A 17,348-nucleotide genomic window follows, 5' to 3' on the forward strand; every position below is an offset into this window, starting at 1 on the left:
GTTACTGCCCCCAGCGCCTCAGCCGCTCCGTCTGAGAGTAAGTCCTGTCATTTCTTTATTGAGTTTGTGTATTTTTTTCCTTTCTCTCCTAATTGTGTCTTTTCTTAGCGTGCCATTGGCCCACGCTGGTAGCGTGGGCCAATGGCAGCCTAGCGCAGCCCTGCGTAGTCAGCGTTGTGTCCATGTCAGGGGGGTGGGGGTGGAGCGTTGCGCCAATGCCTCTGATGCACAAAAGGAGGCAATTGCCACTGGCAGTACTAGTGTACATCCGGTACTGCACTGGCAAATGCCTCCTTTTGAAACAACCACTATCCAGGACAGCCGTAAGCAGGGAATGCGCAGCGGTATGTGTCCTATCCACTTTGGAGCAGAGTGGATTTTCTAAAGTACAGTATGGCGGGCGCAGCACTTTATAAAATCCAGTCAACGCCTTTTTGTAAACCCAGTAATGAGTACAGTAACTTTATTTAAACAGCACACTTTCTCATTTTTCTCATCTTCACACAGTGCCTCCGCTTGAAGGCGAGGACACCCTGCCCTTGCGGGCCGTTACTGCCCCCAGCGCCTCAGCCGCTCCGTCTGAGAGTAAGTCCTGTCATTTCTTTATTGAGTTTGTGTATTTTTTTCCTTTCTCTCCTAAATGTGTCTTTTCTTAGCGTGCCATTGGCCCACGCTGGTAGCGTGGGCCAATGGCAGCCTAGCGCAGCCCTGCGTAGTCAGCGTTGTGTCCATGTCAGGGGGGTGGGGGTGGAGCGTTGCGCCAATGCCTCTGATGCACAAAAGGAGGCAATTGCCACTGGCAGTACTAGTGTACATCCGGTACTGCACTGGCAAATGCCTCCTTTTGAAACAACCACTATCCAGGACAGCCGTAAGCAGGGAATGCGCAGCGGTATGTGTCCTATCCACTTTGGAGCAGAGTGGATTTTCTAAAGTACAGTATGGCGGGCGCAGCACTTTATAAAATCCAGTCAACGCCTTTTTGTAAACCCAGTAATGAGTACAGTAACTTTATTTAAACAGCACACTTTCTCATTTTTCTCATCTTCACACAGTGCCTCCGCTTGAAGGCGAGGACACCCTGCCCTTGCGGGCCGTTACTGCCCCCAGCGCCTCAGCCGCTCCGTCTGAGAGTAAGTCCTGTCATTTCTTTATTGAGTTTGTGTATTTTTTTCCTTTCTCTCCTAATTGTGTCTTTTCTTAGCTTGCCATTGGCCCACGCTGGTAGCGTGGGCCAATGGCAGCCTAGCGCAGCCCTGCGTAGTCAGCGTTGTGTCCATGTCAGGGGGGTGGGGGTGGAGCGTTGCGCCAATGCCTCTGATGCACAAAAGGAGGCAATTGCCACTGGCAGTACTAGTGTACATCCGGTACTGCACTGGCAAATGCCTCCTTTTGAAACAACCACTATCCAGGACAGCCGTAAGCAGGGAATGCGCAGCGGTATGTGTCCTATCCACTTTGGAGCAGAGTGGATTTTCTAAAGTACAGTATGGCGGGCGCAGCACTTTATAAAATCCAGTCCACGCCTTTTTGTAAACCCAGTAATGAGTACAGTAACTTTATTTAAACAGCACACTTTCTCATTTTTCTCATCTTCACACAGTGCCTCCGCTTGAAGGCGAGGACACCCTGCCCTTGCGGGCCGTTACTGCCCCCAGCGCCTCAGCCGCTCCATCTGAGAGTAAGTCCTGTCATTTCTTTATTGAGTTTGTGTATTTTTTTCCTTTCTCTCCTAATTGTGTCTTTTCTTAGCGTGCCATTGGCCCACGCTGGTAGCGTGGGCCAATGGCAGCCTAGCGCAGCCCTGCGTAGTCAGCGTTGTGTCCATGTCAGGGGGGTGGGGGTGGAGCGTTGCGCCAATGCCTCTGATGCACAAAAGGAGGCAATTGCCACTGGCAGTACTAGTGTACATCCGGTACTGCACTGGCAAATGCCTCCTTTTGAAACAACCACTATCCAGGACAGCCGTAAGCAGGGAATGCGCAGCGGTATGTGTCCTATCCACTTTGGAGCAGAGTGGATTTTCTAAAGTACAGTATGGCGGGCGCAGCACTTTATAAAATCCAGTCCACGCCTTTTTGTAAACCCAGTAATGAGTACAGTAACTTTATTTAAACAGCACACTTTCTCATTTTTCTCATCTTCACACAGTGCCTCCGCTTGAAGGCGAGGACACCCTGCCCTTGCGGGCCGTTACTGCCCCCAGCGCCTCAGCCGCTCCGTCTGAGAGTAAGTCCTGTCATTTCTTTATTGAGTTTGTGTATTTTTTTCCTTTCTCTCCTAATTGTGTCTTTTCTTAGCGTGCCATTGGCCCACGCTGGTAGCGTGGGCCAATGGCAGCCTAGCGCAGCCCTGCGTAGTCAGCGTTGTGTCCATGTCAGGGGGGTGGGGGTGGAGCGTTGCGCCAATGCCTCTGATGCACAAAAGGAGGCAATTGCCACTGGCAGTACTAGTGTACATCCGGTACTGCACTGGCAAATGCCTCCTTTTGAAACAACCACTATCCAGGACAGCCGTAAGCAGGGAATGCGCAGCGGTATGTGTCCTATCCACTTTGGAGCAGAGTGGATTTTCTAAAGTACAGTATGGCGGGCGCAGCACTTTATAAAATCCAGTCCACGCCTTTTTGTAAACCCAGTAATGAGTACAGTAACTTTATTTAAACAGCACACTTTCTCATTTTTCTCATCTTCACACAGTGCCTCCGCTTGAAGGCGAGGACACCCTGCCCTTGCGGGCCGTTACTGCCCCCAGCGCCTCAGCCGCTCCATCTGAGAGTAAGTCCTGTCATTTCTTTATTGAGTTTGTGTATTTTTTTCCTTTCTCTCCTAATTGTGTCTTTTCTTAGCGTGCCATTGGCCCACGCTGGTAGCGTGGGCCAATGGCAGCCTAGCGCAGCCCTGCGTAGTCAGCGTTGTGTCCATGTCAGGGGGGTGGGGGTGGAGCGTTGCGCCAATGCCTCTGATGCACAAAAGGAGGCAATTGCCACTGGCAGTACTAGTGTACATCCGGTACTGCACTGGCAAATGCCTCCTTTTGAAACAACCACTATCCAGGACAGCCGTAAGCAGGGAATGCGCAGCGGTATGTGTCCTATCCACTTTGGAGCAGAGTGGATTTTCTAAAGTACAGTATGGCGGGCGCAGCACTTTATAAAATCCAGTCCACGCCTTTTTGTAAACCCAGTAATGAGTACAGTAACTTTATTTAAACAGCACACTTTCTCATTTTTCTCATCTTCACACAGTGCCTCCGCTTGAAGGCGAGGACACCCTGCCCTTGCGGGCCGTTACTGCCCCCAGCGCCTCAGCCGCTCCATCTGAGAGTAAGTCCTGTCATTTCTTTATTGAGTTTGTGTATTTTTTTCCTTTCTCTCCTAATTGTGTCTTTTCTTAGCGTGCCATTGGCCCACGCTGGTAGCGTGGGCCAATGGCAGCCTAGCGCAGCCCTGCGTAGTCAGCGTTGTGTCCATGTCAGGGGGGTGGGGGTGGAGCGTTGCGCCAATGCCTCTGATGCACAAAAGGAGGCAATTGCCACTGGCAGTACTAGTGTACATCCGGTACTGCACTGGCAAATGCCTCCTTTTGAAACAACCACTATCCAGGACAGCCGTAAGCAGGGAATGCGCAGCGGTATGTGTCCTATCCACTTTGGAGCAGAGTGGATTTTCTAAAGTACAGTATGGCGGGCGCAGCACTTTATAAAATCCAGTCCACGCCTTTTTGTAAACCCAGTAATGAGTACAGTAACTTTATTTAAACAGCACACTTTCTCATTTTTCTCATCTTCACACAGTGCCTCCGCTTGAAGGCGAGGACACCCTGCCCTTGCGGGCCGTTACTGCCCCCAGCGCCTCAGCCGCTCCGTCTGAGAGTAAGTCCTGTCATTTCTTTATTGAGTTTGTGTATTTTTTTCCTTTCTCTCCTAATTGTGTCTTTTCTTAGCGTGCCATTGGCCCACGCTGGTAGCGTGGGCCAATGGCAGCCTAGCGCAGCCCTGCGTAGTCAGCGTTGTGTCCATGTCAGGGGGGTGGGGGTGGAGCGTTGCGCCAATGCCTCTGATGCACAAAAGGAGGCAATTGCCACTGGCAGTACTAGTGTACATCCGGTACTGCACTGGCAAATGCCTCCTTTTGAAACAACCACTATCCAGGACAGCCGTAAGCAGGGAATGCGCAGCGGTATGTGTCCTATCCACTTTGGAGCAGAGTGGATTTTCTAAAGTACAGTATGGCGGGCGCAGCACTTTATAAAATCCAGTCAACGCCTTTTTGTAAACCCAGTAATGAGTACAGTAACTTTATTTAAACAGCACACTTTCTCATTTTTCTCATCTTCACACAGTGCCTCCGCTTGAAGGCGAGGACACCCTGCCCTTGCGGGCCGTTACTGCCCCCAGCGCCTCAGCCGCTCCGTCTGAGAGTAAGTCCTGTCATTTCTTTATTGAGTTTGTGTTTTTTTTTCCTTTCTCTCCTAATTGTGTCTTTTCTTAGCGTGCCATTGGCCCACGCTGGTAGCGTGGGCCAATGGCAGCCTAGCGCAGCCCTGCGTAGTCAGCGTTGTGTCCATGTCAGGGGGGTGGGGGTGGAGCGTTGCGCCAATGCCTCTGATGCACAAAAGGAGGCAATTGCCACTGGCAGTACTAGTGTACATCCGGTACTGCACTGGCAAATGCCTCCTTTTGAAACAACCACTATCCAGGACAGCCGTAAGCAGGGAATGCGCAGCGGTACTGTATGTGTCCTATCCACTTTGGAGCAGAGTGGATTTTCTAAAGTACAGTATGGCGGGCGCAGCACTTTATAAAATCCAGTCAACGCCTTTTTGTAAACCCAGTAATGAGTACAGTAACTTTATTTAAACAGCACACTTTCTCATTTTTCTCATCTTCACACAGTGCCTCCGCTTGAAGGCGAGGACACCCTGCCCTTGCGGGCCGTTACTGCCCCCAGCGCCTCAGCCGCTCCGTCTGAGAGTAAGTCCTGTCATTTCTTTATTGAGTTTGTGTATTTTTTTCCTTTCTCTCCTAATTGTGTCTTTTCTTAGCGTGCCATTGGCCCACGCTGGTAGCGTGGGCCAATGGCAGCCTAGCGCAGCCCTGCGTAGTCAGCGTTGTGTCCATGTCAGGGGGGTGGGGGTGGAGCGTTGCGCCAATGCCTCTGATGCACAAAAGGAGGCAATTGCCACTGGTAGTACTAGTGTACATCCGGTACTGCACTGGCAAATGCCTCCTTTTAAAACAACCACTATCCAGGACAGCCGTAAGCAGGGAATGCGCAGCGGTATGTGTCCTATCCACTTTGGAGCAGAGTGGATTTTCTAAAGTACAGTATGGCGGGCGCAGCACTTTATAAAATCCAGTCCACGCCTTTTTGTAAACCCAGTAATGAGTACAGTAACTTTATTTAAACAGCACACTTTCTCATTTTTCTCATCTTCACACAGTGCCTCCGCTTGAAGGCGAGGACACCCTGCCCTTGCGGGCCGTTACTGCCCCCAGCGCCTCAGCCGCTCCATCTGAGAGTAAGTCCTGTCATTTCTTTATTGAGTTTGTGTATTTTTTTCCTTTCTCTCCTAATTGTGTCTTTTCTTAGCGTGCCATTGGCCCACGCTGGTAGCGTGGGCCAATGGCAGCCTAGCGCAGCCCTGCGTAGTCAGCGTTGTGTCCATGTCAGGGGGGTGGGGGTGGAGCGTTGCGCCAATGCCTCTGATGCACAAAAGGAGGCAATTGCCACTGGCAGTACTAGTGTACATCCGGTACTGCACTGGCAAATGCCTCCTTTTGAAACAACCACTATCCAGGACAGCCGTAAGCAGGGAATGCGCAGCGGTATGTGTCCTATCCACTTTGGAGCAGAGTGGATTTTCTAAAGTACAGTATGGCGGGCGCAGCACTTTATAAAATCCAGTCCACGCCTTTTTGTAAACCCAGTAATGAGTACAGTAACTTTATTTAAACAGCACACTTTCTCATTTTTCTCATCTTCACACAGTGCATCCGCTTGAAGGCGAGGACACCCTGCCCTTGCGGGCCGTTACTGCCCCCAGCGCCTCAGCCGCTCCGTCTGAGAGTAAGTCCTGTCATTTCTTTATTGAGTTTGTGTATTTTTTTCCTTTCTCTCCTAATTGTGTCTTTTCTTAGCGTGCCATTGGCCCACGCTGGTAGCGTGGGCCAATGGCAGCCTAGCGCAGCCCTGCGTAGTCAGCGTTGTGTCCATGTCAGGGGGGTGGGGGTGGAGCGTTGCGCCAATGCCTCTGATGCACAAAAGGAGGCAATTGCCACTGGCAGTACTAGTGTACATCCGGTACTGCACTGGCAAATGCCTCCTTTTGAAACAACCACTATCCAGGACAGCCGTAAGCAGGGAATGCGCAGCGGTATGTGTCCTATCCACTTTGGAGCAGAGTGGATTTTCTAAAGTACAGTATGGCGGGCGCAGCACTTTATAAAATCCAGTCCACGCCTTTTTGTAAACCCAGTAATGAGTACAGTAACTTTATTTAAACAGCACACTTTCTCATTTTTCTCATCTTCACACAGTGCCTCCGCTTGAAGGCGAGGACACCCTGCCCTTGCGGGCCGTTACTGCCCCCAGCGCCTCAGCCGCTCCGTCTGAGAGTAAGTCCTGTCATTTCTTTATTGAGTTTGTGTATTTTTTTCCTTTCTCTCCTAATTGTGTCTTTTCTTAGCGTGCCATTGGCCCACGCTGGTAGCGTGGGCCAATGGCAGCCTAGCGCAGCCCTGTGTAGTCAGCGTTGTGTCCATGTCAGGGGGGTGGGGGTGGAGCGTTGCGCCAATGCCTCTGATGCACAAAAGGAGGCAATTGCCACTGGCAGTACTAGTGTACATCCGGTACTGCACTGGCAAATGCCTCCTTTTGAAACAACCACTATCCAGGACAGCCGTAAGCAGGGAATGCGCAGCGGTATGTGTCCTATCCACTTTGGAGCAGAGTGGATTTTCTAAAGTACAGTATGGCGGGCGCAGCACTTTATAAAATCCAGTCCACGCCTTTTTGTAAACCCAGTAATGAGTACAGTAACTTTATTTAAACAGCACACTTTCTCATTTTTCTCATCTTCACACAGTGCCTCCGCTTGAAGGCGAGGACACCCTGCCCTTGCGGGCCGTTACTGCCCCCAGCGCCTCAGCCGCTCCGTCTGAGAGTAAGTCCTGTCATTTCTTTATTGAGTTTGTGTATTTTTTTCCTTTCTCTCCTAATTGTGTCTTTTCTTAGCGTGCCATTGGCCCACGCTGGTAGCGTGGGCCAATGGCAGCCTAGCGCAGCCCTGCGTAGTCAGCGTTGTGTCCATGTCAGGGGGGTGGGGGTGGAGCGTTGCGCCAATGCCTCTGATGCACAAAAGGAGGCAATTGCCACTGGCAGTACTAGTGTACATCCGGTACTGCACTGGCAAATGCCTCCTTTTGAAACAACCACTATCCAGGACAGCCGTAAGCAGGGAATGCGCAGCGGTATGTGTCCTATCCACTTTGGAGCAGAGTGGATTTTCTAAAGTACAGTATGGCGGGCGCAGCACTTTATAAAATCCAGTCCACGCCTTTTTGTAAACCCAGTAATGAGTACAGTAACTTTATTTAAACAGCACACTTTCTCATTTTTCTCATCTTCACACAGTGCCTCCGCTTGAAGGCGAGGACACCCTGCCCTTGCGGGCCGTTACAGCCCCCAGCGCCTCAGCCGCTCCGTCTGAGAGTAAGTCCTGTCATTTCTTTATTGAGTTTGTGTATTTTTTCTTCCTTTTCAACTTGTGTCTTTTGTTGGCGTGCCGTTGGCCGAGGCTGAGGGGACGCAATGCACTTTTCTAGTGTCCATGTCGACTGTGTCGACATTCAGTCAACAATAATGAAAAACTCGATGGTGAACTTTTTGAATGTTGACCATACCCATGTCGACTTAATAATTTAGTTTTCCTAATGACCATGTCTCCCTAACCCATGTTGACCTTCAGTCATGTCGACCTTCATGCATGTCAACCTTCAGTGGTCGACCTAATGCTTGTAGACCTAATGTCTGTCTTTCCTATGACCCATCTTTGTTTGCTACTACAGTACAGTATACAGGTTGAGTATCCGGTATCCGGACATCCCTTATCCGAATGATTCCAAAAACCGTGGTTTTTGGAATCATTCGAATTTTTTTTTATTTTTTATTTTTTAACCCCTAACCCTCTTTTCATACTTACCAAGTCCCCGGGCGTCCACAGCAGGCCTCCGGCATCTTCTCCAGGGTCTCCAGCGGTCCCAGGAATGCATTGCGCGAGTGTGTGCGCGCGCCGGTGACGTCACCAGCTCCCGCACCCATAGACCTCACGGACACTTGTCCGTGTAAAAGCATGTACAGTATGGGGCCGGGCAGCTGACATCCGGCGATGTCAGATGCCCGCCCCCAACACATGCGTCACAGCCTTATTACCATGCGTACGCCCCGCGTTTGCATGGGAACGCCCATGAAACGCGGGGCGTATGCATAGGGAAATGAGGCTAAGTAGCCCCTCACGCCCCTATCCACCCCCTTTGCGGCGTTAAAAAAAATTGTGCGACGATTTCGCCTGCACATGCGCAGAGTGCCCTCTGCACATGCGCAGATCGAAAACATCGGCGGAACGGCCGCATGGGGCCGTTACCGCTTAGATCAGATTAAGGGCCTGTATACTGTATTTGTGAAAATCTGAAAGTTTTCTTCAAATGTGATGACTGGATTCCCCTTTTCAAAGCTGCATACTAGAGATGCCAGTTCACCCTCCTTTCTGTAGTGTTAAGTGCAGACAGATAATTTGATTAAGGGTCGCTATAAACCTGGACTGCATTGTCTAAAAAGGACATTTACATTTGAATCTTGTATCTGTGAAAGGAAAAATCACACTACAGTATTAGCCTCCCCACTCCAAGTACACTAACTCATTAGCATTTCTATCTGGTAAAGCTCCACCACCAACCCCCACTAATGTATTGTCGTTTATAGGATACTGTATTTGTGAGAAACTGAAGCCAACCTTCCCTCGATGATTTAAATAAAAATTAAAAGACATGAAATGTTAGCATTGAAAAATGTTGGTTGGTTTACAGTATTTAGCAAAATATTTTGTCAAAAAGTTATACTTCTGTGTTGGGGAAATAGGGACACTCGCGCGAGTGCCCGAAAAGGGGACGGGGCGTATGCAAATGAGGGCGCAGCTTATGCTAATTAGCCGCAACCTCATTTTCATACGAGAATAGACGCTGTGCAAAGGAGGCACAAAGGAGGCACTTGCCAGTGGCAGTACAAAATCCGGTACTGCACTGGCAAATGCCTCCTTTTGAAACAACCACTATCCAGGGCAGACGTAAGCAGGGAATGCACAGCGGTATGTGTCCTATCCACTTTGGAGCGGAGTGGATTTTCTAAAGTACAGTATGGCGGGCGCAGCACTTTATAAAATCCAGTCAACGCCTTTTTGTAAACCCAGTAATGAGTACAGTAACTTTATTTAAACAGCACACTTTCTCATTTTTCTCATCTTCACACAGTGCCTCCGCTTGAAGGCGAGGACACCCTGCCCTTGCGGGCCGTTACAGCCCCCAGCGCCTCAGCCGCTCCGTCTGAGAGTAAGTCCTGTCATTTCTTTATTGAGTTTGTGTATTTTTTCTTCCTTTTCAACTTGTGTCTTTTGTTGGCGTGCCGTTGGCCGAGGCTGAGGGGACGCAATGCACTTTTCTAGTGTCCATGTCGACTGTGTCGACATTCAGTCAACAATAATGAAAAACTCGATGGTGAACTTTTTGAATGTTGACCATACCCATGTCGACTTAATAATTTAGTTTTCCTAATGACCATGTCTCCCTAACCCATGTTGACCTTCAGTCATGTCGACCTTCATGCATGTCAACCTTCAGTGGTCGACCTAATGCTTGTAGACCTAATGTCTGTCTTTCCTATGACCCATCTTTGTTTGCTACTACAGTACAGTATACAGGTTGAGTATCCGGTATCCGGACATCCCTTATCCGAATGATTCCAAAAACCGTGGTTTTTGGAATCATTCGAATTTTTTTTTATTTTTTATTTTTTAACCCCTAACCCTCTTTTCATACTTACCAAGTCCCCGGGCGTCCACAGCAGGCCTCCGGCATCTTCTCCAGGGTCTCCAGCGGTCCCAGGAATGCATTGCGCGAGTGTGTGCGCGCGCCGGTGACGTCACCAGCTCCCGCACCCATAGACCTCACGGACACTTGTCCGTGTAAAAGCATGTACAGTATGGGGCCGGGCAGCTGACATCCGGCGATGTCAGATGCCCGCCCCCAACACATGCGTCACAGCCTCATTACCATGCGTACGCCCCGCGTTTGCATGGGAACGCCCATGAAACGCGGGGCGTATGCATAGGGAAATGAGGCTAAGTAGCCCCTCACGCCCCTATCCACCCCCTTTGCGGCGTTAAAAAAAATTGTGCGACGATTTCGCCTGCACATGCGCAGAGTGCCCTCTGCACATGCGCAGATCGAAAACATCGGCGGAACGGCCGCATGGGGCCGTTACCGCTTAGATCAGATTAAGGGCCTGTATACTGTATTTGTGAAAATCTGAAAGTTTTCTTCAAATGTGATGACTGGATTCCCCTTTTCAAAGCTGCATACTAGAGATGCCAGTTCACCCTCCTTTCTGTAGTGTTAAGTGCAGACAGATAATTTGATTAAGGGTCGCTATAAACCTGGACTGCATTGTCTAAAAAGGACATTTACATTTGAATCTTGTATCTGTGAAAGGAAAAATCACACTACAGTATTAGCCTCCCCACTCCAAGTACACTAACTCATTAGCATTTCTATCTGGTAAAGCTCCACCACCAACCCCCACTAATGTATTGTCGTTTATAGGATACTGTATTTGTGAGAAACTGAAGCCAACCTTCCCTCGATGATTTAAATAAAAATTAAAAGACATGAAATGTTAGCATTGAAAAATGTTGGTTGGTTTACAGTATTTAGCAAAATATTTTGTCAAAAAGTTATACAGTATTCAGTGATGAAGCGCACATACTGTAGCGGTATAAAAGTGCAGCATCACCCATGTGCTCCCCCCAGTCCTCTGCCCCTGCAGCAGCATTCAGTTGGTCGACCTAAAGATGGTCGACAGTCATTAGGGCCTCACCACTAGGTCGACATACTGCAAGGTCCACATGGGACAAGGTCAACAAGTCATTAGGTCGGCATAGGATTTTTCACTGTTTAAAGAGCCGACAGGCGGTATTTCATGCCCTAATATCCACTAGGGCAGTGATGGCTAACCTTGACACTCCAGCTGTTAATGAACTACACATGCCAGCATGCCCTGCTACAGTTTTACTATTTGGCCATGCTAAAACTGATGCAGGGCATGCTGGGATGTGTAGTTCAACAACAGCTGGAGTGTTAAGGTTAGCCATCACTGCACTGGGGCATTGTGGGAGAATAAAATAGTGTGCCGAGTGCATGGACACTTAAAACTACAGTATGTCGACATTCGGATAAAAAAAAACAGTGAAAAACCCCATGTTGACCTTTCGACTGTCGACCTAGACCATGTCGACCTAAAGCTTGTGTCGACCTGATGACCTGTCGATCTTATCCCTAATTGTGGTGACATGTCTTCCAACAGCCCAGCAACCCCCTCAACAAGTGGGAGCTCCCAGACAGCTCTGGAGAGGCCGTATCAGCCCTCCACCTAGTAAGTACAGTACATGTTTTTGTTTACAGTATTTGTTAGTTTTTCTCTCTATGGGGCTGCATCAGATGTTACAGTACTGTACAGTGGTGCAAGTAGAATTTTTTTCTTGGTGGTACTGATAGCTTCCACCAAAAATGGGCATGGCCATGTGTCATGAGGGGGCATGGTCACACAAAGCTAGGGGAGTGACTTATACCCCTTTTAAACCAAAATCCTTGGTTGGACCTGATCTTTGTACACAGGAGTTTCCAGGGTTGAACCCAGCTTTAGACCCCATTTACACAGCACTATGTCCCAGGTCGGACCCAGGTCTGCGCCATTTATACTGAACCTGGGTCAGCCCTGCTTTTCCCTTTGGATGACATTAAAAAATTTCCATTTTAGGACTGATAAACTTCCAGTCAACCTTCCGTCATTGATTAAAAAAATTAAATAAAAAAGACATGAAAAGTTAGCATTGAAAAATGTTGGTTTGTTTATTTTGTTAAATATTTTTTCAAAAAGTTTTATTCAGTGCTCAAGGACACATACAGTAGCGGTATAAAAGTACAGCATCAACCATGTGAGCTCCCCTGTGGAACCTGGGTTGGGACCATTTACACCACCCACGACCCAGGTCCAACCAGTGTTTACAGTAACTTCGGTCAGGACCTGGGTAGGAAACCAGTGTTACTGGACCAGGGTGGCCCCTTTTACACCAACACTGACCTGTGTCCAGTATACTGTATTATGGAGGCAAGTGCTGCTAATATACCCCACCTCCCTTCCATGCCCTCTTACACATGCGCAGAAATACTGTACAAGTGTGTCTGCTTGTGCTCACCTCTGAATTAGGCACTCTGTCTCTCTTCACCCCTCTCTACTGTACAGCATACAGTATCCTCTACGCTCAAGACTTTATTGTTACCTATTGTATTACAGTATACTGTATCAGCAAGCTCAAATTTTGGTGCAATTTTTTTTACAGACCTGAAATACCCAGAGGTGCCAATTGAAGAGGACATGACGGACACCTGCAGTATGGACACCTGGAGCTGTTCATCCCCGGAGCCCCAGGAAAATTGGAGCTACTGTTCCTGCCGCTCGGAGGAAGAAAGCGAGGTGGCAGCAGCGCTTCCTCCTGCATCCAGCAGAACTCCCCCAGGGTGTAAGTACTGTACTCATGGCCAGCAACAGCAATCCTGGGGCCCCATAAATTGATCTCTCTGGGGCCCCTTCCCCATCAAGCATAGTAGTGGTGTGGAGCAGGGGGGGAGTAATAGTGTGGAGAAGGGAGGGAGGGAGGGAGTAATAATGCAGAGCAGGAGGGAGGGTGGGAGTAATAGTGCGGAGCAGGGAGGGAGGGAGGGTAGGAGTAGTAGTGTGGAGCAGGGAGGGAAGGTGGGAGTAATGGTGTGGAGCATTGAGGGAGTTGTGGAGTCCACCTGTAAAGCCATATACAGTACAGTACTGTACTGTACTGTACCTGTGCACTACACAATTCCCTCAATATTGCCATTCTGTATACTGTACAGAATGACCCATACTGTATGAAGAATGCCCCCCTTTAGTGCCTACAGTAATTACAGTATGCATTCAACCCCCCCCCCCCCATCACCTAATGCACAATGCCCCCTGACTTGTGTAATGCCTTCATTCATCAACACTCACTGCTGCAACTGCTTCTGCTGCATTGAATACTGGCCTACAGTATGGATAGCTGTCCTGAGATTCTGTCTCCAGGAGCAGCTGAAATGGGAGCTGCTCCATCTGTACATTACCGTACACAGAAAGTTGTGCTCCACTATGACAATTCTTATGACTTTATTGGTGTTCATACAGTACTGTACAGTACACTAGTGTACAGTACTGTATGTGCTGCAGTATGAGACACTATTGTTCAGTACTGTACAGTAAAGTACTGTATTTGTACTGTACTGTACAGTACCGTATGTACTGTACAATATGCTGTACTGTATTACTATTGTTACAGAAAATGATCAAACATTTCTTTTTCCACAGTGCATTCCCCTTGGCTACCTTGGCAGTACGAACAAACTCCTCCCCAACCATGTAAGTAGTAGTAGTAGCAGTACGTTTATTTATTAGGCGCCACCAGTGGCGCCGGAAGGGGGGGGGCGAGGGGGCAGCTTGCCCCCCCCAAAATTACTGAGGCGCTAAAGCAGCTGTGCGGGCGGCTGATTAATCAGTAATATAGGCGGGCGGGCGGTGGGCTGATTAAGCTTGATCCAGCCTCCCGCCCGTCCGCCTACAGTATATTACTGATTAATCGCAGCCGCCCGCCCGCACAGCTGCTTTAGCGCCTCAGCAAGAATCCGATTCCTATTCGCAGCCGTCCGCCCACATGGATGACTTCTGCGGGGAGATGTTGAGAACCAGCGCCCGCCAATCACAGTGGCTGTGATGCGTCCACAGTGATTGGCGGGCGTGATGCGGGCCGTAGGGAGGGAGACTGGTCGCGTGGATCAGTGCATGGGCGGGAGCCGCGGGAGCATCCTACAACAGCCGCAGCAGCAGCCATCACGCTGTGCTGCCACAACTAAAACTTAAAGGTAAATGCTGCTCCTCTCACCCTCCCTTCCCCAGTGACTGACAGATCCAGGGGTTGTCATTTACCCCTGGATTCACACCCAAACAGGTTTATGTAATTATGTCTGATTATCATAATCAGACATAATCACATAAATCTGTTTGGGGGTGACAGTGCCACTTTTTCCACTTTTTACGAGTAAATGACAACCCCTGGATTAATGTCAGTCCTGGTGTCTCTGGCCACATGTACTGTATATGCCGCTGCCCGGTGTATAATGCCCACGTGTACAGAATATGCCGCTGCCCTGTGTATAATGCCCATGCGTAAATGCCGCTGCCTAGTGTATAATGCCCACGCATATACAGTATGCCGCTGCCCTGTGTATAATGCCCACGTGTACAGTATATGCCGCTGCCAGTGTGTATAGTGCCCGGGGGTAACATATAGCAATTTTGGGTGCGCCAAAATGAGATTATATCTTGCCCCCCCCCCCCCAACCTAAAAACGTTCCAGCGCCCCTGGGCGCCACAAAGTGTCCACAGCGCCGTACATACAGTACTGTAGCAAACAAAAAAAACAAATTACAAGGTAACGTACTGTACAGGGTGTGTTGAAAATTACAGCATACTGTAAATAGGGGTACAGTATACTGTAGCTGGTAGAACTAAAATCAGCATCAGTTCAGAAGTACTGTAGGTGTTGAAATGAAGTACAGTACAGTACAGTAGATGAAGGGAACAACAGGAGAGGAGCACAGGTGAGGTAAAGAGGTACTGTAGGGTGAGTACTGGAGGAAGGAGGGCCCTACTCATAAGAGTTAACAGACTACAGTAAAAGGAGGACGAACGAAAAACAATAGGATACTGTACTGTAAGTACTGTAGGAACAGATGGGAACGGAGGCATGATAGGAGGATCAAAAGAGGTTAGGAGGAGGGATAGGCTAGTCGAAAAAAGTGGGTTTTGAGGGAGCGCTTGAAGGAGGTAAGGGAATCAGAAAGCCTGATACAGTAGGTGGCGGGAGGTTGTTCCAGGAGGCAGAGGTAGAGTGGCGGGAGAGGAAGATGAGCCTAGCAGCAGCGTTAATAATGGATTGGAGTGGTGCAAGGCGTGTTCGAGGTAACCCAGAGAGAAGGATGTTGCAGTAGTCAAGGCGGGAGATGACAAGAGAGTGAATGAGAATTTTGGTCGTGTCAGTGGAGAGGAATGGTCTGATGCGTGAGATGTTGCGTAGGTTAAAACGGCAAGACTTGGAGAGAGCACGAATGTGGGGGGTGAAAGAGAGGGAGGAGTCAATGATGACACCAAGGCCGCGCGTTTGGTCGGTGGAGGTGATCTCGGTTTCACCAATGCTGATGAAGATACTGTAGTGGGAAAAAGGGTACTGTACAGTATGTTCGGGGGATGGAAGATTAGAAGTTTAGTTTTAAACTAGTAGTAAACTGACAGTGCTTTTTTTTTTACAGCAACTCCTGCACCATCAATTCAGGATTAAGACCAACAAGGTACAGTACAGTTTTGTACTTCTTAATACTGTAACTTACAGTACAGGTGTTTTTAAACCTTTTTTTTTTACAGTAATTAAGGCTTTCACCACTGTCTCTCAACTTAATTCCCCACACGGTGCCTTGTAACTGTAAAGTACTCAACTTGTATTACTGTTCTAAAACTGTTAATTTTTTTTTATTTTCACAGATGCCATACGAAGTGAAATCGGGAGACTGATTGCGACCGAAAATGAAGTTTTTAATTATATTTTAAAAAATATATAAATAATTTATTTTGTTTTAAATGTGCAGTGCTATTTATTTGTGTTACTACAGTATCCATCTTAGTAGTAGACTACTTTTTTTTTTGTGGTTGATCACCCCGCCCATGGAAACGGAGCCACCAGGGCAATCCCTGGCCCGCCAGCCGGCCGACCCCAGCGCGCAGCATGTCACTTGCCATCTCCCCAGCACTGGCACAGTGGGGGTTGAGGTGAGCGAGCTGGCTGCCTCACTAATCCACTGTCCCTTTGCAGCATTGGGCATCTGGCAGCGGGTACTGTATACTGGGATTTACAGTAAGATTGGACTCCATGCAAAGCAGCAGAGATTTGGAGACAGGGAAGTTATAAAACAAGTCCCATTCTACCCACCCCCCCACCCCCCCTTAATGGAATTACTGCGGTGAATTACAAGGTGAGCAGGAGCCGGACAGCCAACACAATAATCTCCCCTGGTCTCCTTCACGCTGCCGGACAGCCTCTGCACTAATCCCCGCTGGTCTTCCACGCAGCCACACATCCCAGAGCATGGGCTCTGCCGACCTGCAGCAGCGGCAACGCTGCTCTCTCCCCCCGGCTGCTGAAGCTCACGCTCCACTGGAAGCACCCTCCCCCTTCACCTCTCCCGTGGTCATCTTCTTCCTCCCGGGTTCCATTGGCAGCACAAAGAAGAAGGCTGGCTCTATACCTAGCAGCTACAGTAACTGCGGAACACAACAGACACAGGTACTCCCACTCCCCTGCTCTCTCTCACACTGTGCATCTACAGTATACAGTACCCTGCTCTCTCTCACACTGTGCATCTATCCCCTGCTCTCTCTCACACTGTACACCTATCCCCTGTTCTCTCTCCCACTGTCTCCCTATCCCCTGCTCTCTCTCCCACTGTCTCTCTATGGCCCCCATTTATCATTGATTGCATTTACAATGCGATCTGGGCGGAATATTACAGTACCTCCAGGATCGCATTGTAAAATGCGATCATACAGTATCACCGGGATGTACTGTATCACCTGCTGTGCGCAGGGACAGGGCTACGAAAGGGGGGCTGATACATCGGGCAGCTTCGCATCCCCCATAGAAACCTATGGGGGATGCGGCCGGCGGTGCTGCAGGGGGGGATCGCAGCAGGGATCGGAGATTCCTGCTGCGGTCCACCTTAATACTGTACATTTCAGTGCTACAGTACTTAATATTTGTGCATCTGTATCCCCTGCTCTCTCTCCCACTGTCTCTCTATATCCCCTGCTCTCTCTCTCTCACACTCTCTCCCCAATGAACCCCGCCCCCCCAGCATTATACACACACACACACACACACACACACACAAAAGCCAATTACTGT

At 49.1% G+C, this 17,348-nt stretch overlaps 1 protein-coding gene and 1 long non-coding RNA gene across 2 annotated transcripts in view; both read left to right on the forward strand.

Annotated features, from left to right (window-relative positions):
- The window catches only part of LOC146059475 (uncharacterized), a 105,292-nt gene extending 101,896 nt beyond the window's left edge, over positions 1–3,396 (forward strand). Inside the window, exons 9-13 of the mRNA XM_083171729.1 lie at positions 1,056–1,133; positions 1,604–1,681; positions 2,152–2,229; positions 2,700–2,777; positions 3,248–3,396. Coding sequence (XP_083027855.1) covers positions 1,056–1,133; positions 1,604–1,681; positions 2,152–2,229; positions 2,700–2,777; positions 3,248–3,396 — 461 coding nt within the window. The remainder of the gene's footprint in view (positions 1–1,055; positions 1,134–1,603; positions 1,682–2,151; positions 2,230–2,699; positions 2,778–3,247) is intronic.
- Positions 3,397–9,534: 6,138 nt separating this feature from the next.
- Positions 9,535–16,364, forward strand: LOC146061679 (uncharacterized). The gene is made up of 6 exons (XR_014471150.1): positions 9,535–9,606; positions 11,636–11,704; positions 12,672–12,851; positions 13,706–13,756; positions 15,703–15,741; positions 15,932–16,364. It is a non-coding gene; the product is annotated as an uncharacterized LOC146061679 (long non-coding RNA).
- The last annotated feature ends 984 nt before the right edge of the window (positions 16,365–17,348 follow it).

Source organism: Crinia signifera, chromosome 1 (assembly GCF_055691185.1).
Source record: "Crinia signifera chromosome 1, ASM5569118v1, whole genome shotgun sequence".
NCBI classification, from domain to species: Eukaryota; Metazoa; Chordata; class Amphibia; order Anura; family Myobatrachidae; genus Crinia; species Crinia signifera.